Source organism: Bos mutus, chromosome 22 (genome assembly GCF_027580195.1).
Source record: "Bos mutus isolate GX-2022 chromosome 22, NWIPB_WYAK_1.1, whole genome shotgun sequence".
NCBI lineage: Eukaryota > Metazoa > Chordata > Mammalia > Artiodactyla > Bovidae > Bos > Bos mutus.
This window is the reverse complement of record NC_091638.1, coordinates 43,879,187-43,902,362: the sequence shown is the minus strand read 5'-3', so window position 1 is coordinate 43,902,362 and position 23,176 is coordinate 43,879,187. Positions and strand designations below refer to the sequence as shown.

The 23,176-nt window shown below is 36.5% G+C and overlaps 1 protein-coding gene across 2 annotated transcripts; it reads right to left on the bottom strand.

The window, feature by feature from the left end:
• Positions 1-2,790: 2,790 nt before the first annotated feature.
• ARF4 (ARF GTPase 4) lies at positions 2,791-22,395 on the bottom strand. Of its 2 annotated transcripts, none has more exons than XM_005887871.3 (6): positions 22,069-22,395; positions 13,576-13,656; positions 12,504-12,613; positions 7,148-7,219; positions 5,609-5,734; positions 2,791-3,750 (listed from the first exon to the last, which is right to left on the bottom strand). In XM_005887871.3, exons 1-6 carry the CDS (start codon positions 22,133-22,135, stop codon positions 3,664-3,666), a joined length of 543 nt encoding a protein of 180 aa, XP_005887933.3. In that variant the 5' UTR covers positions 22,136-22,395; the 3' UTR covers positions 2,791-3,663. The 2 variants fall into 2 exon arrangements, with proteins under 2 accessions (XP_005887933.3, XP_070216636.1); XM_070360535.1 differs by lacking the exon at positions 22,069-22,395 and adding an exon at positions 21,299-21,377.
• Between the last annotated feature and the right edge of the window lie 781 nt (positions 22,396-23,176).

Below are 23,176 nucleotides of genomic sequence, written 5' to 3'. Positions count from 1 at the left end.
GAGCCCAGGAGCCACAACTACTGACGCCTGTGCACCCCTAGAGCCCACGGTGTACAGAAGCCACCACAAATGGAGAACAGTCCCAGCAATGAAGACCCAGTACAGGCAAAAACCCCACACAGGCATCAACTAACTCATACAGCTGGCTTATTTTTTTACAAAGAGTTCAGATTATTGCTTCTGCTACTGATTTCCCACAATCTTTGTTACTAGAATATAGCATTTTATATAGTTTGTGGAAATAACTAAGATAAAGGGATATTTGTCCAAAAGTAACACAGTGAGAAACAAAAGCAGCCAAGTAACTTTCCACTATAGTAACTTCTGTACCTAAATACAATGTCACAATGTATATGCTAGAAGAAATTTATCAAATAAATGTCTGAGCTTAAATAATTCTCAGGGGTAAATTTTAACACTAAGTCCTAACTAATCAATTATTAATGTTCATATTAATGTAGACTTTAAAGTAACGTATCTTTAATTACTTTAATGAGATTAAAAATGTTAAGCTAGGGAATTCCCTGGAGATGCAGTGGTTAGGGCTCCTTGCTTCCTCTGCAAGGGGCATGGCTTCATCTCTGACTGGACAACTAGGATCCCACATGACACACATGGTGCAGCCCAAAACAAACAACACAGACACCAATGACATTAGAAACAAGAAGTCAGCGGACAGAAAAACTATACCAAAAGCTGGTTCTTTGAAAAGATGAATAAAATTGTTAATTTTCTAGCCAGACTGAGACGAACATATTACCTATCAGAAATCAAAGTGTGGTCATTACTTCCCAGCAAGTACCTGGAAATAATTACTACATATGAGATAATTCTGTATATACACTAAATAAAATGAAGTCTCAGTAAATGAGACACTGATAATCTGGAAAATTTAAATGTTCACTATTTTCCATGAAGAATACATAAAGGGGGGAAATCCATGGAAATAAATCTGCAACAAAATAACAATATCGCCACAGAAAAGCAAGTGAATGACAGGTTAAGATAAAAGACAACGGGGAATATTATGGACAGAAAATGGTTCTATCCTCAACTAATGCAGCTAGCCAGCTTTTAAAAGAACCACAATTCCTCTTCAGTTTCTCTGTTAACATACTTAACAATTACTAGACAGAATACTCTATAGTCTATGGATATATCAACTGTTCTGTATAAGATAAGGGTCACAAAGACCTCTTTTTGATCGATCAACACCAAGTTTAAAATCTATATAAACAGTAAGCACTGAATATAGGTACTGATCATGTCAGTAAACCACGACAGTGAAAAGTGATTTTGTAAGTCTGCATTTTCAAAAAATGTTAGCACAGTGAAAGGCATTTTAGGGATTCTTTCAATTTACACTTCTTCCCAATTATTTACTCACTTCTACGTGGGGGGAAAAAAAAAAAAAAACTTCTCAATTTAAAAACAAAACCAAGAAACTACCACCAAGACTGAAGAAAAACAGTACTTCTTGAGGTAAAAATACGCCAAGTTGGCAACTTAATGTTTTCTTTGAAAAAAAAAAGGGGACTTCCCTGATGGTCCAGTGGTTAAGGTGCCACACTTCCAACACAGGGGGTGCAGGTTCAGACTGGCCCTGTTCAGGGAGCTATGACCCCACATGCTAAGTAGCACAGTCAAAAAGTAAAATAAATAAGAATAAGCCATCATGCAAATCTTTATAAAGCCCATTTAGTGAAAACTAGGCGATTTTACATTCCTAGTGCAGTCATTTCTAACAATGGTGTAGTAAGAGCTGCCATATGCTGAAAGTAAGATTTTATGGATTCTCTTTATTCTGTCTTCAGAGTTCATGAAAGCACCCTTGACTTAACTTGGTTTAGTTTTTTTTAATTAATACAACAGTGTTAATTTTACTATGATCCCATCACTAAACCTACCATAGTTTTGCATCTCCTAGTCGAGGCCCATAAAACCACTCACACTATTTACCCTATCCAAGTTTTATTCAAGAAATAAGACCTTTCTTATTCAGAGGGAATAAGTTAGAGAAGTTAAACTTAAATAACCCAAGTTTAGCATACATTTTTCTCCCGGCAACCCGTTAGACAACTTTTTAAATTTTCTTTCACTTTGTCCAGGTTTTTTTTTTTTACAATTCAAAAATACACATTATTTTACAAGCATGTATTTGGTTTTGAAAGTAAGATTCCAATACATATATTTATCTAAGCCATTAATAATCATAAATGCAAGGTCTATAAAATATATATAGTCAAAAACCAAGTTACTCATTGGGTTACCAAGTTGAGTTCTTAGTAACTTCACAGATTAAGTTCATGAGGTACATACCTTATGGCAAAGAATTAGTCACTTTCTGCAGAAGTTCTGAAATTTGTGACAACTAAAAAAGAAAAGTGCTTGTGAACTTTGTTCTACATAGGGGAGCAGCATCACTAACAACCTATGTATTACGCCATGCAAACAACACTTGGATGTTTTTTAACGTGAGCTGTGAAACAAATACGTGCATATATACTTTGGGGGTAGTTCATTTTATTACAGCTTTTTACTCTTGATCTGACTTTAGAAATGTACAGCATCAAAATGGCATTTTATCAAAGAACACTAAATTTTTGAAGCTGCTCCCCACTCTGTTATACACATGTTTAGCAACCCGTATTTTACTTCCAATTCAAACAATAAACTCAGTGGGATCTGTATGACTGTTCACAGTATGTAATAAATGCAAATTAACTCTGCTAAATAAGAAAAATCCATTTCAAACATCTTCAAGACTCAGGAAAAACAAACACCATTAAATGTTTTTATCATTTTATTAGGAATAATTCCAAATGGGTTATGAAGAAAACTTATTGAGTTTGATGAGTTTTCCAAAAACTCTTAATGAAGATATGTTCACCAATAAACAATAAAACATCAGCAGAACTATCATATACTGGGCAAAGAGTCAGGCTGATACCAAAAGCAACATGCAACATAAAAAAGATACAATATAAAGGAAGACAATCTGCTGAGGATTAAAAATCATCTCCATATGCACTCTTTTTATCTAGCACAGAATTAATTATCAAATCTAAACCACACCAAGGTAAGCTTGGCTGATGGAAGCCAGGAGTCAATAACAATGGGGGTAAAAATAGAAGTTCCTCAGTGCAAGATCTGAATAGTGTTTCGGAGCATTTCCTGGCTGGTACAAGCAGTATTAAAAATCTTTTTTTTGGCAAGGGGGAAAATAAATACAAATGGAATGCTACATTTTTTTAAATCAGCAGACTGTCCCAGGAATGATAAAGGTATCATTAAAGTAGCAAGGGGTAACTTTAAAACATTATTCCTGTGGGCTCAAAAAAAAAAAAACATTCAAAATGGATTTATTTAAAAGGTGTCACATTAGCTAAGTCCAGGCATTTAGGCTTAAGGGAAGTAAAATTAAAAGAGGACACTTTTTTTTTTCCCAAGTTAAGGAGAATCTCTTTAAAACCAAGCATATTGCTAAATGGCAACATTACACTTGGTAAACAATAATTGGCAACAAAATAAGTTTAAACGCAGTAATATTCTGCCCAAACCAGTCCCAGATACTGTTTAATAACCAAGATGCAAACTAATTTTGTTGTAACAAGCCTAGACCAATTCTATCAAACATGTCCTTGGTTAGATATCCAGCTTCATTTAACGTTTTGAAAGCTCATTTGACAGCCAGTCAAGTCCCTCATACAGACCGGTTCCTTGTGTAGCACAAGTGGCTTGAACATACCACTGTAAAGAAAGGACAACAAGAAAATGCTTGATTATATAATCAATGTTTAAAATTTCTTATTCAGAAAATTATTTTTCAGGGGAATTAGTAGGTACCATAAATAAATAGAAAAAAAGGGATAAAATATATAAAGTCATAGGAACTAAAGTCAGTGAGGTAAAGTATTATTATATCTCACAAATGACTAATTTTATATCCAATAAAATATAAAAAGCATATAACTGCTGAGGGTTAAAAATCATAAATCATCTGCATATGCACTCTTTACATCTAGCACAGAACTAATTAGCTATCATATCCAAACCCACCAAGGTAAGCTAGGCTGATGGAAGCTAGGAATCAATAATGGGCAGAGGAAAAGAAGTTCTGCTACTCATTCATTACATTTAACCAACTACTACATTATCTGAATGTTCACAGGAAGATTTGTATTAATAACTAATAATACCCAGTTGGTCCTTGTTTCTCATAAAACTAAGTTCAGAGTAGAGGAAGCAAAATTTTCAAAGAGTAGGGATTGCTGATATTTCAGAGGCAAGCTTTTCCAAGAATTTCACTGTCTTTAGTCTCATGCACCCCAAAAGTTCCACTCTTTAAAATGTCTACGAATGTTATCTCCAGTAACTATATCAAATGCCATGAAAATTTACAAATACCAAGAAGAAGACCTAGAAAGTAATTTAATTATCTTTATGGGATGATTTATTAATTTTATTGACCAGTTTTATTTTGCTTAAAATAAAGACCTTCTTTTAATGTTGCAAAGTCACTTCAAGTCTACCATATGCTGCCAATTATTACTTGAACGCCAAAGACCCTAATAACCTAGAAGGCTGGGAAAAAGCATGAATTCATATCTCCTCAGCATGGAACAGAGAACGCAGTGGCACCCCACTCCAGTACTCTTGCCTGGAAAATCCCACGGACGGAGGAGCCTGGTAGGCTGCAGTCCATGGGGTTGCTGAGGGTCAGACACGACTGAGCGACTTCACTTTCACTTTTCACTTTCACGCATTGGAGAAGGAAATGGCAACCCACTCCAGTGTTCTTGCCTGGAGAATCTCAGGGACGGGGGAGCCTGGTGGGCTGCCGTCTATGGGGTCACACAGAGTCGGACACGACTGAAGCGACTTAGCAGCAGCAGCAGCGTGAAAAACTGGCATCGTTTAGTCTGTCCTATTTAAATTAGCCTGGGGCATGTTAAACCGTGAATACAGTTATTGTCATACCACAGTATTTGCCTTATTGACAAGTTAATGAAAAACTATTGTAAAGCACAAACTACAAAAACAGTTTGTGATATTTTTATATATAAAATAGTATATTGTATTTTGCTGATACTTAAATAACTGATCTAAAATGATAAGCTATTGGAGAGAAAATAAATATTTGTTATAATTCAAAACTCAAAACTTGTTTAATATCATAGTTATAGTCTCTGCACAAGTTTAGTGCTACCATGAAAACAGTACCAAATAGTATTTAAAATATAGCTCATAAATATAGGAGTTTTAAAAAGAAAACCTAACCACAAAATATGTACTGCAGAGTTATATAAAAGATAGGTTTAAAATAAAGCCTAAAAGAGCTCATTTTTATATAAGCAAGAGTCTCTTATAGGTTTTTTTTGGCTGCACTGCAAGGCATGAGGGATCTTAGTTTCCCCAACCAGGGTTTGAACCCATGCTCCCTGCAGTGAAGAGTGGCGTCTTAACCACTGGACTGCCAGGGGAGTCCCTGTAGCTTTTAAAAAGATGTGCTCACTACCCGTTTCAAAGAGGACAAGTAAGTTATAAATATTTAAACTAAATACTAGCTTAAAAAATTATCCTAATAATTGAAACTCCAAATACTTACTGTTCTGTTACGAAGGGACTGAAGACCTAATTTATCTGTCATTTCACTAATGGCCATAGCATTCGGCAAGTCCTGTTTGTTTGCAAAAAGCAGCAACACTGCATCTCGCAACTCATCTTCCTGAAGCTAAAAATGAAAACTAAGACTTTAACAACTATCAAATCAAAATTCAATTGTTGTACAAACTAGGTAAAACACTGTCTTCCTACATATATACATCATTTATTCAACATTACATACATTATCAAACATCGAACCAATAATCATACACCTACAAGTATAACAAAACTATTCTCTTAAGTAAATCATCCTATACTTTGTTAAGGTAAATAATTCATTCAGTCTTGACAGTTACCCACAGAGGACGAGGACTGGCAAGGACAAGAAACACACATAGGAATAAACATTTATGGGAGAACTTTATGGTATTTAATTGTAAACTTATTTACATGGTGAGTCTTTCTGGACTTTTATACTTTCTAGTCAGCTGGATCAAACAGTGGGAAAATAATATAGTGATTAGGGCATAGTAGTATCATGAAAAATATAAGAATAATACCAAAAGCTGAAGCTGGTAGGAATCAAATACTGATATGAGACAAAACTCGGAAACTTATGCTAAGTACAAAGTGAAAGAACCTTTTAAAACGTTAACAAAAGACCATATGCATATATACAGGGGAGTGTGGAGTGGAGGGAAGGTATGGGGGACGAATGCTAATGTTTATAGGATTTCTTTTGGAGGTGATGAAAATGTTCTAAAATTCAACTGTGGTAATGATTATACAATTTTATATACTAGAAACCATTGACTTCTATATATCAAATGAGTGAAGTTATGGTATGTGAATTATATCAATAAAACTTTACCAAAAAAAGATGGGGAAAAAAAAAAGAGTAGAAGGGGTAATATTTGACTGAGACATAAAAAGCACCAGTTACACATAAAACAGCACTAGGGTTTTATAAACTTCACTCAACATTCTTAGGAGCAATGAATGATAATATTTCAGTAAATATTTCACAGCTGTAAGTCTGAAACCATGGCAAAGTTCCTCAACAATCGCCCCCTCAGGATTTTTAACAATATGAATATACGAAAATATTAATCTAATATATGGCAAGGCCAAAATGCCACCATCAACCAAAATGCTATATCCTTTAGCTGGAATTTTTTATCATGGTTGATATTACAAAACATTTTGAAGTTATATATTATAGGTACAGTATAGAGAAAACTGAACCCAATGACCTTGGGAACAAGGATTCCAAGGTCACAAACACTTCAAAATGGGAGAGTCATCCACAGAGCATTCTACACACTGGGCTTTCCTCCCAATTTGCTGAAGCAGTCACTCATTCATGAGTATAAATTTTCATGTGCAGTCTTAAGAACCTGTGAATATAGTTCCTCAAGGTTCTTTCTAAGCTCACTAATGTAATCAGATTACAGTAAAAATGTACTGACCACTAATATCACCACTGTCACTCAGAAAATAACGTTATCTTATAAATGATAAATTTAAAAAATATTCTCACCATTTTCTGCAGCTCTTCTGCTCCTTCCTGAATTCTTTCACGATCATTGCTATCTACCACAAAAATAAGACCCTGAAGAAAAATTGTTTAAATAAATTATAAGTTAAATTTAAAACACAAAATAAACATGAAACCTAAATATACAGGCAGCAAGACTATATCAAGAGTTAAGTGCTAGGAAGAAAGTTTTCTTACTTTAAAAAAAAAAAAGAAAAGACAGAGCAATAAAAACTAAAAACAGATTTGAGCACTATTTGTGATTTTTAACTTATCAATGCTATTTCCAAAAAAACAAACCCTTACTCTTTTTCCAACCACACTAAAGAATAAACTTTATCCCTTTCCCCTGCCCTTGCAACTTTAAGTGCAGGTAAGTATTAGCAACAAAATGGCCACTAAGTGGGCACAGAAGTATAAAGGAAGGACAATCCAATTTAGATCAAAGGACAATCCTAAAGATTCAATTTACTAACTGAATTAGCTTACTCGAAGGCATGCACAAAATGAAACTAAAAAAAGAGGAAGGAGGGCACTTCAGTAGTTTTTATATGGTTCATATAAAAAGAAAGTCTTACTCTAGAATGCTGCCTGCCAGTTCCAGAATCAGGGCAAGAAAGTTTTAAGCGAACTATATCAAGAAAAATTCAAGAATGACTTGATCAAGTAAGAAATTCTTAACAAAAAAGAAGACAGTAGCCATTCTTAAAAGATAGTCATATATTAGAAATTTATACTACAAAAAAAAAAAAAAAAGAAATTTATACTACAAAAGAATTAGAATTTTATACTAATTGGGAAGGAATTAGCTGAATTAAGATTCTTCCAAAAACTTTCAAATGGAAAAGTATACAATTTTAGGTTAGAGAGAGACAGGGCAGATTTGTTAAAATATATCCCTATTGTACCAAGTATTATTATTCTCCCCACAACCTGACCCAAGTATTTTTAATCTTCTGTCACTTTATCACAAACTGTCTTGTGCTATTATTTGTGTAAGTCATCACATTAAATTCACTGAGGGATTAATCCTCTCGGTATTATCATAAAGCTTGCTAAGCACCATGCCAATAAGTATTTCAGGCTACGGACATTAAATGACACATACCTTCTTTTGGTCTAGAAAACTTCAAGCCCATTTCCTTTATCTCTGCAGGAAATCATTTTAAACACTCTACCCTTTGAAAAAAATTTTGGTGCTTTGAGAGCCAGTATATCGTAGTGGGTAGATTTTATTTTCTTGGGCTCCAAAATCTCTGTGGTGACTGCAGCCAAAAATTAAGATGCTTGCTCTTTGGAAGAAAAGCTATGACAAACCTAGACAGCATGTTAAAAACCAGCAACATCACTTTAGCTGACGAAGGTCCATATATGGTCAAAGCTATGGGTTTTTCCAGTAGTCATGTACAGATGTGAGAGGCGAACCACAAAGAGGCTGAGGACCGAAGAATTGATGCTTTTGAAGTGTGGTGTTGGAGAAGACTCTTGAGAGTCTCCTGGACTGAAGGAGATCTAACCAGTCAGTCCTAAAGGAAAATCAACCCTGAATATTCACTGGAAGGACTGATGCTGAAGCTGAAGCTATAGCTCCCATTCTTTGGCCATCTGATGTGAGGAGCTGACTCAGTGGAAAAGGCCCTAATGCTGAGAAAGATTGAGGACAGGAGGAAAAGGGGGCAACAGAAAATGAGATGGTTGGATGGCATCATAGACTCAATGGACCTAAGTCTGAGAAAACTACAGGAGATAGTGAAGGACAGGGAAGCCTGCTGTGCTGCAGTCCATGGGGTCACAAAGACTTGGACACGGCTTAGCAACTCAAACAACAATGGCATAGTGGAAAAATAACAAATTCAAATCCAAGCACTGGTTATTAATTATATAAATTACCTAGTCTTTGAACATGCCTCCTATTCTATAAAATAAAATACTAACTTTTTAAGCCTATTAAAGATTAAACATAATCACAGAGGTATAAAAGAATCTAACATTTGTATTTGGCATATCACAGGCATTTAGTAACTGTCTCCTTTTCCTCCTATCCCGAAAGTTAGTCCTTTTTAGAACCTACTTCTCTAGAAGGGGTAATGCCTCTAAACGGATCTAATTTTATCTGGACTACTAACAATCTATTTTTATTGTTTAAAATGCAAATAACACTGTCAGTCCCAACATAACCTTGAGAGGGAAGGTTATTTTAGAAATAAGTTTAAGTTATTCACTTCCTGAGACAGCACAGAATCAAGAGGCTAGAAAAGTTAGGATTCTAAAAATGGCTAGTCTAAGAAAAGACTACTTAAAAAGCCAAATATTTACTTATTTGTTTAGAATAGGAAAATAATTTCAATTATACAAAGAGGAATTTACTGCAATAAACAACGTGTCATGGATTGTTAATATAAGTTAGAGAAAGTATAGTTAAATGGAATAATTAGCTTCTAAAAGAACTTATCATGAATGTTGCAAAAGATAGCTTTAAAAGGATAGTGGTGATTACATCAGGTAATCATAAAGCTTTCTCCAGCAGCCTGGAGGTCCCTGGGAAGAAGTACTTGAACTTTCAATTCTAGGGTGGTCCAGAGAGGCCGGGAATGAGTCTAATTACAAGTTAAAAGAAAATTAAATAGCAGTCTAAACAAGTCAAGGAATACGACCAGGATTACCTTTGGTCGAGAGTTAAAGGCTTAAAAACATGGAAACAATCTCTACGTCCATCAACAGATGAAAGGATTAAAGAAGATGTAGCACATATATACAACAGAATATTCCTCAGCTGTAAAAAAGAATAAAATAATGCCATTTGCAGCAACATGGAGGATGTACAGGTCATATTAAGTGAAGGAAGTCAAGAAAAAGAAAGACAAATACCATACGACACCACTTACATGTGGAATCTAAAATAGAACATAAACCAACGTTATCTACAAAACAGAAACAGGCTCACAGACATAGAGAACAGACTTGTGGTTGATAGATGGGGGTGACTGGGAGCCTGGAATTAACAGATGCAAACCAGTATATATAGAATGGATAAACAAGGTCTTATTGTATAGCACAGGTAACTATATTCAATGCCTCGTGGCAAACCATAATGGAAAAGAACATGTAAAAGAATATATGTCTGTATAACTAAGTCACTTTGCTGTACAGCAGAAATTAAAACACTATAAATCAATTATACTTCAATAAAATTATAAAAATTAAGTTAGAAAGAATTAAAGGTTTAGGATTACCAGTTTTATATCATACCAAATTTATTTCAAAAGTGTGTTCTCTAAAAAATGCCTATGACTTACTTTAAAACAATCCAGAAGGCAGAATATATAATAAAGGAGTATCAATTAAACAATACTGTCCATATCCTAATAACTGAAGTTGAGTAATACATATGTGGGAGTATTATGCTATTCTTTACATTTGTATATATTTGAAAACTTCCACAACAAAGTTTTAAAATATAACTCACGTTAAAACATTTTCTAACCACACCTATGTTAATGAATAGGCCTCCCTGTGGCTCAGATGGTAAAGAATCAGCATGCAATGTGGGAGAACCAGGTTTGATCCCTGGATCACAAAGATTCCCCTTGGAGAAGGGACTGGCAACCCACTCCAGTATTCTTATTTGGAGAAGCTCATGGACAGAGGAGCCTGGTAGGTTACAGTGCCTGGTGTCAGAAAGAGTCAGACACAACTGGGCAACTGATACTTTCACTTTCATGTTAATGAACAGAAATACTTTTATTTTTTAATAAAAGTATATCATTTACTTAACATGACGTGCTACTTAAACCTGATTGTTTCAGCCATTCACCTGGAGTATTCACTGCTACCTGGTGGCAATAAACCTCACTTGTATACAATGTTATAAGAAGTGGAATCAAATATGACATTTGCACATGGTAAACATAGGAAGTGCTTGTAACATCACACATTACTGTTTTTTACAAACCTTTATCAACTCCAGTAGTAAACAAAAACTAGTAAGAAACCCCTCATGTGGTAGAAATCACCAGAGTTGGGACCTACTTAACTGAAAATGTAAAACAAGAACCAGCTCTCCAGTCTTAATTGTCATTCCAAGCTTCAGTTTCCTCATATATAAGAGTTAAGACTACCACAGTGGTTCTTAAGAGGGAGCAATTTTGTCTCCAGGAAATATTTTGCAATACGTGGAGACATTTTTGGTTGTTGCAACTGGACTGGGCAGGGGAGACTATGACTGGGTAGATTACAACTAGTGGATAGAGGCCAATAATGCTGCCAACCACTCTACAATGAATGCAAAGGAGAGCCCTCTCTATACTCATTAACAAAGAATTAACCATCCTGAAATGTCAAAAATGCTACTGCTGAAAATCCCAGGATAGGAGCCTAAGGTCCCAAACCAGCAGCATTAGCACCATCATGTGAGAATATGCTAGGAATGAAGAATCTCAAGCCTTACTCAGCCAGGTCCCACTGAACTGACCTGTATTTTAACAAATACCCAGGTGATTCATAGGCAGGTTAAAGTTTGAGAAACACTACTGATGTCTAGTTTATGTTGCCAGAGATTCTGAATCAAGTGGTCAGGTATTATGCTTAGGTTTTTGAGGCTTTTAATATTCTCCAGGTGACTTTAATATGCAATCAAATTGCAGAATTCCTGCTCCATAGGATCACTAAAGTCTCTTCCATGTTAGTATCATACATACTACATGATAATACAAAAATACTTCACAAATCAACAGAGAAGTTAGAGCTTCTATATTTTTTCCTCATGTATCTTAATAAACTCTTCACTGAGTTAAATGAAAGTGAAAGTGAAGTTGCTCAGTCGTGTCCGACTCTTTGCAACCCCATGGACTACAGCCCACCAGGCCTTCCGTCCATGGGATTTTCCAGGCAAGAGTACTGGAGTGCGGTGCCATTGCCTTGTCCGTTAACAGCGACTAGGCATATTATATTTACTTGGAGCTGGTGTACTTGGTGAAGCCTTAGTGCCCTCACTGCAGTACATTCATTAAAAACTACAATGACAGAAAGCTATACTTTTAGAAGAAAGATCTTACTTCTAAGATTCTACACTAAGAATGAAACCAACAGAACTACTGATAAGACATCTAATTCAATCTTGAGAGCCATCCCAATTCACCTTCCAAAATATTACTATGATAATTATTTAACTTTTCTACCCTAGGTAATTTAGTCTACAAAGGCACGAAGGAGAGAGTCCACTGAAGAACACGGAAGTACTGATAAGAAGAATGCCAACTCACAGAGTGAACACAAATATCCAAGTAAACAGTATTTATTAAACTTTATAACATGAAACATATAAAGAGAAGTTATAAAATGTATAGCATTCCTTACTTACCTGGGTATTTTGAAAGTAATGCCTCCAGAGAGGCCTAATTTTATCTTGACCACCAACATCCCATACTGTGAAACAAATGTTCTTATATTCTACTGTTTCCACATTAAAACCTACATAAAAGAAAAAAAGAGAAGACCATTGTGCACAGTGTCATTCAGAAAACAACCCCTTTGATTGTGGAATTCCCTCAGAATTGGTTTTTGTTTTTTTTTAAGTCCTAATACAGCATGTTAAAAAGCAAAGACATTACTTTGCCAACAAAGGTCCGTCTAGTCAAGGCTATGGTTTTTCCAGTGGTCATGTACGGATGTGAGAGTTGGACTGTGAAGAAAGCTGAGCACCGAAGAATTGATGCTTTTGAACTGTGGTGTTGGAGAAGACTCTTGAGAGTCCCTTGGACTGCAAGGAGATCCAACCAGTCCATTCTGAAGGAGATCAGCCCTGGGATTTCTTTGGAAGGAATGATGCTAAAGCTGAAACTCCAGTACTTTGGCCACCTCATGCGAAGAGTTGACTCATTGGAAAAGACTCTGATGATGGGAGGGATTGGGGGCAGGAGGAGAAGGGGGTGACAGAGGATGAGATGGCTGGATGGCATCACCAACTCGATGGACCTGAGTCTCAGTGAACTCTGGGAGTTAGTGATGGACAGGGAGGCCTGGCGTGCTGCGATTCATTGGGTCGCAAAGAGTCGGACATGACTGAGCGACTGAACTGACTGAATACATAATCAACAAAGGTAAAAACCCAAGACAGACACAATGATGCATATATGTTATTAATGGTACATTTGTCCAAACCCACACAATGTACCAAACCTTAAGTATATGGACTTCGGATGATTACGATGTGTTAATGTATGTTTATTAATTGATAAAACAAGTGATATTGATGATGGAGAGGGCAATGCATGTGCAGAGGAAGAGGACATTCGGGAAATCTCTGTAGTTTCCTTTCAATTTTTTTGTGAACCAAAAACTACTCTTAAAAAAAGTCAAAATTAAACTGTATTCTATTTCACTTTATAATACATTACTGTGATATAAATAAAAGTCACTGTAAACCTTCTTACCAATGGTAGGAATGGTGGTGACTATCTCCCCTAACTTCAGTTTATACAGAATGGTCGTCTTGCCAGCAGCGTCCAATCCAACTAGAAAAAGACATTACAGATTTTAAATCTGGACCAAAAGGACACACCAAGATACAATTTTACAACAAATTTTTAGTTTGAAAGCAAAAGTTGACTCGTCAAGGCACTAATGAATTAGAAATGAAATCACCTCATTTCTAGCTCACGAAGACTACACTTCCTAAAAAAGCCATTTCCATTTTCCTTTCTAGACCTAGAGAGATAGCATGGGGTCACTTAAGGAAAAGAGGTCAGAGAAATTAGCTATAAAATAAAGGGACCTGATCAAGTAATCTAAGATCTCTTTCAAGTCCTCATTAATTCTATGAAATACTACCATTTTAAAAAACACAAATTAGAAATGGGATCAGAGAACACATAAGAACAAATTAAGAGCAATCTTTAAGACTGACAAAGTCAATTCCCTTTAATATAACAAGAAAATTTTAAGTAAAGGTCTTAATGTTAGAGGAAAAACTGTATATAACTATGCCCTTCTTAAATTATAAAGATGAGGCCAACTTTACCCGTATCTTAATCCATTTCAACATCAAATATGCAGAAGTGATACAAAAGACTGGTTAATTTGGGTTGTTAAAACTGCCCTGTCATGCTCATCTCCAATGTAAGTAATGCCTAAATTCTTAAAATTCCTTTGAGGCAGGTGGATATAAGTAGGGAGGAATGTACTTGCTTCTGAGAAAAGCATGAATCTTTGAAAATCTGCACATACTACATTATTTGCTAAAGCCTTCAAAAATGGAAGGTCAATACCTAATAACCTCATTGAATGGATTCTTCATCTAAGCAATCACATTTGGTCACCTACATGAACACTATCACAGATTTTAAAATCAATTCAACTAAGTATTGACTTAAGCAACAATATTTTACTTCAGAGCATGACTTAACAAAGGAAACCCATGCTGTTAAAAAAAAAAAAAAAACTGAAATCACCTAATGTATCTAATTTACATTCCTGTGCAAGTAGTTTAACTTTTATCAGTTAGTCCAAAATGAAATCAAAGACTAGAGTAGGCTATTCAAATTCCTTCTACCTATATAACAATCCTATCTGTTCTGTACCCTACAATGGGGAGAGCTTTAAGATCTCCTTGGAATTGCAAGGCAATTATACTCCCCCAAAATTAATATAATATTTTATTATTTTATTAATAAAACATAATAAAATTTTAAAAAGAAAAAAAGGGCTACAGGAAAGTATGAGAAAGTATGTCATTAAAGAGATATGAAAACTATTAAAAACAATCAAACAGAAACTCTGGAGTTAAAAAGTACAATATCGAAATGGAAAAACACCACCAAGAGTTCAACAGCATATCTGAGCTGGAAAAAAAAGTAATCAATGAGCTTTGAGATAGGTCAACTGAGACTATTCACACTGAGGAAAAGGAAAAAAAAATAATGAAGTAAACGGAGTATCAGAGACCAGAGGGACACCATCAGGGATACCAAAATATGCATAATGAGAGCCCCAGAAAAGGAAAGAGAAAGAATATCTGAAGAAACAGTGACTGAAAACTTTCCAAAGTTAATGAAAAACACTAATATCTACACACCCCAAAAGCCAAAAAACTCAAAGTAGGATGAACTACAAAAAAAATTAACACTTAGATTGTAAACAAAGTGCTGCAAGCTAGAGAAAGAAAGAATCTTGAAAGCAGCAAGAGAGAAAATGATTCATCATGTACAGAAGACTCTCAATAAGATTAAATGCTGATTTGTCATCAGAGACTATGGAAGCCAGAAGGCAGCAGGATGTTATATTCAAAGTAATGGAAGAAAGAACATCCATCAAGAATCCTACGTCCAGCAAAACTATCCTTCAAAAATGAGAAAGTAAGACGTTTCCAAATAAAAACTAAGATAATTTGTTACTAGTAAAACTATCCTACAAAAAAATACTAAACGGAGTTTCAAACTTACGTGAAAGGACTCTAGATAATAATGTGAATCCATATGGAGAAATAAAGAGCACTGGTAGAAGATAAAAAAAAGAAAGGGTTTGAACTGGAGTCTCCCACATTGCAGATAGATTCTTTACCATCTGAGCCACCAGGGAAGCCAGGTAAAAGACAACTACATATTAAATAAAAGGCAGTTTAAAAAACAATCTCCATGGAGACGCAGGCATTTTATGCTGTCTTACTCCTGTATCCTCTAATCACTGTTCCCCACTTCTTCATACTGAAACTGTTTATTCTATGCAAAATATTATTGACACTTAAAGTTAAGAGCCACACTCTAAGCCCTCACTTATGGACATAAGAAAAACAAACCATTAACAGGAACTGCTTTATTCTCACCTAGGGATGGATCGAACCCGTGTTACTCCGCAGAGCAAGGGCAGAGTCTTAACCACTGGACTACCAGGGAAGCCCCTGTTTTATTTTTTAACTATGGAACAGTAGCAAACATATCAGAAAACATAACTTTAAAAAGATACACAAGGAAACACAAGCAGCTACGTTAGTTTAGCATTCTCAATAAAAATACAGAGGACGAAGGGATGAACAACAGTATCTTTTCATTGGTGGAAAAGGCTTTAAGTATCTTGAGTCTAAATCCTCTTCAGGCAGTTTTTATCAAATTTTAAAATAAAGCAAAATTCACCTTTAGCTAAGTCCAAATACCATTAGCCCAAGTCAGAAGAACTGAAACAAATGCTGATTAGAAAAAACACTTGTAGGGAGACTCCCTGATGGTCCAGTGGTGAAGAATCCGCCTCCCAACCCAGGGGACAGGGGTTTGATCCCTGGTCCAGGAACTAAGATCCAACATGCCAGAGGGCAACTAAAACCGTGCACCACAACTACTGAGCCCATATTCTGCAACAAGAAGCCACTGCAATGTGCACCGCAACTAGAGAGTAGCCCCCACTCACAACTAGAGAAAGCCCACGGGCAGCAGTGAATACCCAGCACAGCCAAAAACTAATTAACAAAAAAAAATTTTTTTTTAATTTGTGTTTAGTTTGGAGAACTCATGTATACACCTGTCCTCACTGGAGGTCCAACTGGACCTCAAGTCTTAGTTTAAAAACAATGTTAGTCCAAAAATATTGACAAGGAATGAAAGAAATCCAGAACAAATAATGATTACATAACTACTTTAGGTTATACAAAACATTCAGGTAATTAAACTTTTCTTTAAATGACAATTTATACCTGTTTGTATGCATAATTAATATCTTTCTACTCTATACAGAGTATAGAGCCTTTTTACACAATAAACATGTATTGATTTCATTAAAAAGAAAATATTTCCCAAGTAATGTCTTTCCTTTACTAAAAACTGTTGGGACTAGTGAAAACTCATCAGGATGACTGCTTAAGAGACAATATTTTATATGTTTATTTTAATTGAAAAAAGAGGAAAGCATTTACAAAAATAGTGCATCCATAAAGTTTTTTTAAGCATCTGTAAGCTATTTTTAAAATTTTAAGACAAGAGTTAAGTGACTCACAGCCATATACAAGACTCTAAAATCACAAAGATTATCTTTTTTGAGTTGCATCTAAAATAAGTGTGTATAAATGCAAGCCATAAGTTTTGAGGTATTTTTATCATGAAGTTTAAGATGCATTAATGTATATCATCACTCATTATATAGTTCTATATTCAAAAAAATGTTAGTATAACAATTCTGTGCCACTTTAGTGATTTCTTAAGTATGTATTTTCTTAATGTTGCAATATTTGGCAATGAGATTTCTCCACGAAATGAAGCTATAACCAATCCTCAACTAGCCAAGATAAGACTCTAATCTGTACAGGCCAGTAATGTCCTCCCCCTCCCTCTCACCCTCATAAACAAGTCACTGTTTTGAAAGATATACTGGAATTACTTGTTCTCCTTGACTGGACCTACACTTCGACGAACAGTCAAAAGCAGCAACACTGTCCCCCAAATCTTTTGGCAATCATTAGAAATACTTTAAGTCAAAGAAAATAGATTGCAATTACCTCAACTTGGGAAAAAACCAAATGCAAAAAAGAAAAAAGACTGAAAAGAAACAAGTATATTTTCAGTAAGTCAGGTTTCAGTTAGGATATTTTTCTTCATATTTTTTCTTTCAGATTTTCTACAAGGAAGCTTAAAATAAACTTCATAATAATTTTTAAATAATTAAAAATCAAGTCCTTATTGTGTTCCAAACACAATACCAGGTGACTGCATACATTTTGTAATTTAACCCTCACAATAACTCTCCATTTTTGAAATTCAGAAATGTTCTCAGAGTCACAGGAGTAGTAAAACAGATTTTAAAACACAAGATCTTTTCGAGAAACTAGATCCATACATAGCTGCAGGAATGTGAAAAGGTGTAGCTGCTTTTGAAAAAGTTTGTCAGTTCCTCAATATGTAAACATAATTAAGAATAACCCAACAGTCCCATTCCTAGCTAATTTACCCACAAGAATTAAAAATATATGCCTCCACAAAAACTGCATGAATGTTCATAGTAGCATAATTTGTAAGAACCAAAATGTGAAAACTACATTTCCATCAACTGATGAATGATAAACAAACTGTGGAATATATCCATACAATGGAATTACTATTGGGCCATAAAAAGGAATGGAGTACTGATACAAGCTATAATGTGTCAGTATAATGAACCTTGGAAACATGTTCAGTGAAAGAAGGCAGACACTAAAGTCCACATATATCCTGAACAAACAAGACCACAGCAACAGAAAGCAGAAAAATGGTTTGTTGCAAGATGGAGCGATGAGGAGCAGGAGTGACTGCTAAAGTGGTGGCGTTTCTTTCTGGGCTGATGAAATGATTTAGAATTAACACAGTGGTAGGAGTTCCCTGGTGGCCTAACGGTTAGTTTTTGGGGCTTTCACTGCAATGGTCCAGGTTAGATCCCCTCTCAGAGAAATAAGATCCCAGAGCCACCAAAAAAAACAAACAAAAAAAAGGTGGTGTTAATGGTTATACAACTTTGTGAATATACTAAAAATCACTGAATTATACACTTTAAATCAATGAGTATTATGTGAACTACATCTCAATTTTTTTTTAATTAAAAACAATCTTAGGCCTGATGCCAGAGTACTCATATATCAACATTCTTCCCTCAGGTTTGCTTGGTGGACCCAGAGTACATTAATATTTTATCTAATTCCTCAGAGGTTCAGTTATCAAAACTGACACTGATGCGAACAGGTGTACAGGAAAATTATAATGAGCTTGGGTTTTGCTTCTACCCAACAGCTCAGGGATGTCAGCACTTTGATTACTGTGCTATTAATTAGTAGCAAATTATCAGTCTCTGATAGAAATACCTCATAATAATACATGAGGGTGCACCTAAGGGTGGCTTCATCAACATCTAATGGCATAAAGCTAAGGATTTTTGCCTCTTCTATCATTTCCCTCCATCATATAACTAATCAGAAGACCTCCCCCCCTTTTTAAAGGCTGGCAATTATGTTTTCAGTTAATGACCTAAGGAAAAAGTCATAATAAACTAAGTCAAAAAGAACACAAGGCTATATACCACAACTACAATTCTAGAGAAACAAAAACTTTTTCTTAAAGGCTAAAAGTAAATATAACAAATAGAGTGGAATGGTGGAATTATAAGATACCAATTATTCTTTTTCACATCTTCTAAACTTAACAAAAAGGACCTTATTTTTAGAATCAAGACCAAAATTTTTAAGTTACATAGTAAATATATGGTCCAAAAAAGCCAATCACATGTAAAATAACACAAATCTACACTGGATTAGCAATTTTTTGAAAGCCAACACTTTTTCAGCTTTTCAACAGGCAATAACTTGCAAGTTTAAAGAGAGAAGAATTAATAACTCCTCTACATAACATATTGTTTTCAAATATAAACAACATTTAGGGAGTCATTTACCAAAATTACATCTCATCATAAATTAAAATATGGAGATCATACTGAACACAGGATAATAAAGGAACTACATGAAAAATCTAAGGTGGTAACTGACTTTGAATTTAAGCTCAATCACATGTGATTTTTCCCTTTGGAGACAAATAATTTCTATCAATCTATAGTTTGATGTTACATTCAATACACTGTGTTATTTAAAATTTTTTAATTAGTTAACATAAAGTGCAACTTCAAACATCTTTTAAAATTACTTTAGCTTTCAGGAAAGCATGTGTACGAATAAAATGTAAAACTCCACAGTAATTTGGCAAACCAGATTCATTAGCTACCTGCTATCTTTCAATAATACTTTAAAATGGTAAAATCTGAAAAAGTCACTGACTCTTCAAGAAAGCATGAATTTTATCTAAGCCATATAAAGGAAAAGGAAGAACATATGCCTGTCAGAGAACATTAATAATGGAAAAATAATCTTTAATTGGTAATTCTAAACTTGGATGGGGCAGACACATTAAGATTATTTATGCTATCACTCATAAAGCTAGATATAAAAATCTATGAGTGATCAAACTTCCAAATCACCTATTTCACTATCCATACACATACTCCCCATATGGTTAATGCTTCGTTTGATGAGTTATCGTAAAAGTTGACCTTGTGATTTCACTATATTTAATCAAGGAAACCTAATTATCATGAATTAAAGTGCAAAACAAGAATAGCAAACCTAATAGAAAATTTAACATCAAATGATTTAAATAATTTCAAATCATGACTTCTATTCCCTGCACAAAGACACGGTTATTTTTCTTCTTCCACTTTCTTTCATTTCTGGGGAGTAAGGGAGAGAAATGCTCCCCTAATACATATCAATATTTGAAAGTGCTTAGACCATACATAATTCTACCTTTCTTTTCTGAAACTTTCAGTCATTACAAAAGACCAAAGAAAAGAAAAACAAAAAGTTAGAAGAAATCTTATCAAGTACAACACACTACACTTTCCAAGAACAGAAACACATACTAGGTAATCTCTTTAAAGAACACGCTGGAAATTCATTTATGACAGTCCAAAGGTCTCCCATTGACTTCAAATACTTCGGACTGTCGATTTTCAGGTACTTTTAAAGCTCAAACATTATGCTTACTTACCCTCCTAAAAATAATTTTTTCATAACTGAAATCTGATAAACTTTGAAAGAGAAAACACTTTCACTTATCTCTGAGAATAAATTATCAACAATTGTTTCAGGGATTGTGAGTAAGCTGGAATTAGAGTTAAGTGAAAAAAGAACCAAATGTGCATACCCTTAACCGTGGCGTATCTTGAACCTTGCTTCCGGGAACTTTCAAATAAAACCTCCCCTTAACTCCACTTCTCTAGAAAACAAGCTAATGAACCAACAAAACTCAATGTTTAAATTAAGCGAGGCTCCTCATAGCATTATTTAGGTTCACAGACGTAAGTTGTGATGTAAAAACTACTCACAGTACCATCGGGGAGACGCTGCTTACATCACTCAAGTGACAAGCCCCTGCTCCCTCAGCAGAGCAAAACACCGACCCTAAAGAGCAATTTCTTAAAAGCCCACCTTCCATAAGATTTTTTTAAAACACTCGTGTAATTACTACTTAACAAGGTCTCCCTAAAATTATGCGTCATGATGTTCACTTACTGAAAACTTGTCACCAGCTTAAAAAAAAAGTTTCTAAGCCTTCTCCCCCACCCCATTAAACTTTAGCCAGATGAATAAAAATTACGTACTTTGAAAACTCTCTGGTAAACCAAATATATTTAGCCCTTGAGACTGGCCAAAAGAAACACTCATGATAATCTCAAGTTTTCAAGGACATTAATAAGGAAAAGAATATGTATACATATATATGAGGCAGAATCCAGAGCGAAGCAAAGTTTAGCGAAGAGAGAGCGCGCTGAGGATTCCGGACTCCACGGAAAGCTAGGTGCTCCCGGGCCACCGCACTGGGCCTGGCCACTTCCTGCCCGGGCCGGCTCAGGGCAGTCGGCGACTGCTCGCTTACACAGCGTTGGGAGTGTGCAGAGTGTGTACACGGGGCGGAAAGGGGGAGGAGGAAGGCTGGAGTCGCCGGGCCTCCCCCTCCTTCCCGACCGCTGCTCACACCCGGGAAGAAGGGAGCCAGATCGCTCTCTCAGAATGGGCCTCGCCAGCCTCTTCCGGGCTCGGAAGATCCGAGAGTTCGCTACCCTCACATCTCCGCCCAATTGTGTCGGGCTTTCAATAAAACAAGCAGAAAAACGCCAAACTCAGAAAGAGGAAACCTTGCCCGCGGCCCACTTCCATCCTCTTCAACACATTTGCGGCGACAGCCCACCCTTCACCCCACCCTTCACCCCATTGTTCCCCTTTAGGAATTCCTCCCGACCCCCAGCTCGCTGCCCCTCCCCCACCACAGAGGACCGGGAAAAAAAAAAAAAACAGGCCCCGAGGCCACCCCGAGCTTAGAGACCCGTCCGCCCCACCTGGGCCTTGTCTCCTTCCTCAGGCCCTTACTCACCCATCAAAATGCGCATCTGCTTCTTGCCGAAGAGGCGGGAGAAGAGGGAGGAGATGGTGAGGCCCATGGCGGTAGTGGCACTTGCAATGGGCAGGAGCAAAAGGGGTTTGGGGCGTCCCCGGGCCTTCTCCTTTTACGCTCCCAGAAAACTCAGCGAGGAAAGAGCTGCTGAGGAAGAAAGACGGCTGCGAGGACGGTTCGCTAGCCGGCGTGTCCGAAAAAGCTCCCGGACAGCGGGATGAGGACCTGCTCCAGGACTGGCGGGGCAGCTCCGGCTCCGGCGTTAAATCTTCGGCTGTGCCACGTCACGAGGCAGCCGCGGCAACTACGGCAGCGGCCCGGCCCCTCCAACGCGGACAGATTCGCGTCACCGCCGCCCCATCCCCCTGCGCTTCCGGCGCTTCCCGAACCACTGCGCCTGCGCAGGAGAGAGATTGGCCCATCTTCGCTGACGTGCGCCTCTGGCCGGCGTAGCCCCCCGGACGTGGCTCCTGGAGCCGGGCGAGGCCAGTTAGCCTCCGTGTACTGGACGACGGACACAGTCCCACAATGCCTTGCTTTGTCACGTCCAATCAGACTCAAGGAGAGACGTTTCGGCCCAGAGAAATGCATCCTGGAGGTTGTATTCCTTCCTGTCGTAAAGGCGGACTGTGCAGTTTGGGTTAGTTAGTGAACATCGTTCTTCCGCGCGTGTCGGAGATTTCCTGGTTTCCGAAGGTACACGTTTCACCCGGCGAATCAGACACTTGCCCTAATGGAGGCTTGAAGACAAACCTTGCTTTGTCAGGAGATAAGTTGTTCAAAACCCAGTGCGGAGAGAACGAGGCTGTAGCAACCCTTGTTTATGAAGCTAGGCCTAAACACTTCGAACGCGCCAACGCCAGGTCATAGTAAAGATCCCTAATCGTCTGTAAAGACAAAGAGCTCCAAGACATTTACATCCTCTATTGCAGGTTTTTAAGAGAAGCCAACGGGGAAGGCTGATTTTTCTTCTCTCCAAAAAGGAGCATGGAAGATTTATTCCCGATGTTGAAGTGGAAAGCCTCAGTTCAAAAATATTTATGATCTTAATGTTTTGTCTACAAAATAAAGTATATATCTTGTTAAA

What these genes read in the sequence shown, in the direction of transcription:
- ARF4 (XM_005887871.3), bottom strand. Translation starts at nt 22,135, where the DNA reads ATGGGCCTCACCATCTCCTCCCTCTTCTCCCGCCTCTTCGGCAAGAAG. An exon ending in CACCACCATTCCTACCATTG is followed by an intron (nt 12,614 to 13,575) that starts GTAAGAAGGTTT and finishes TCTTTTATGTAG; the next exon opens with GTTTTAATGTGGAAACAGTA. An exon ending in AGTCCCTTCGTAACAGAACA is followed by an intron (nt 3,751 to 5,608) that starts GTAAGTATTTGG and finishes CTTTCTTTACAG; the next exon opens with TGGTATGTTCAAGCCACTTG.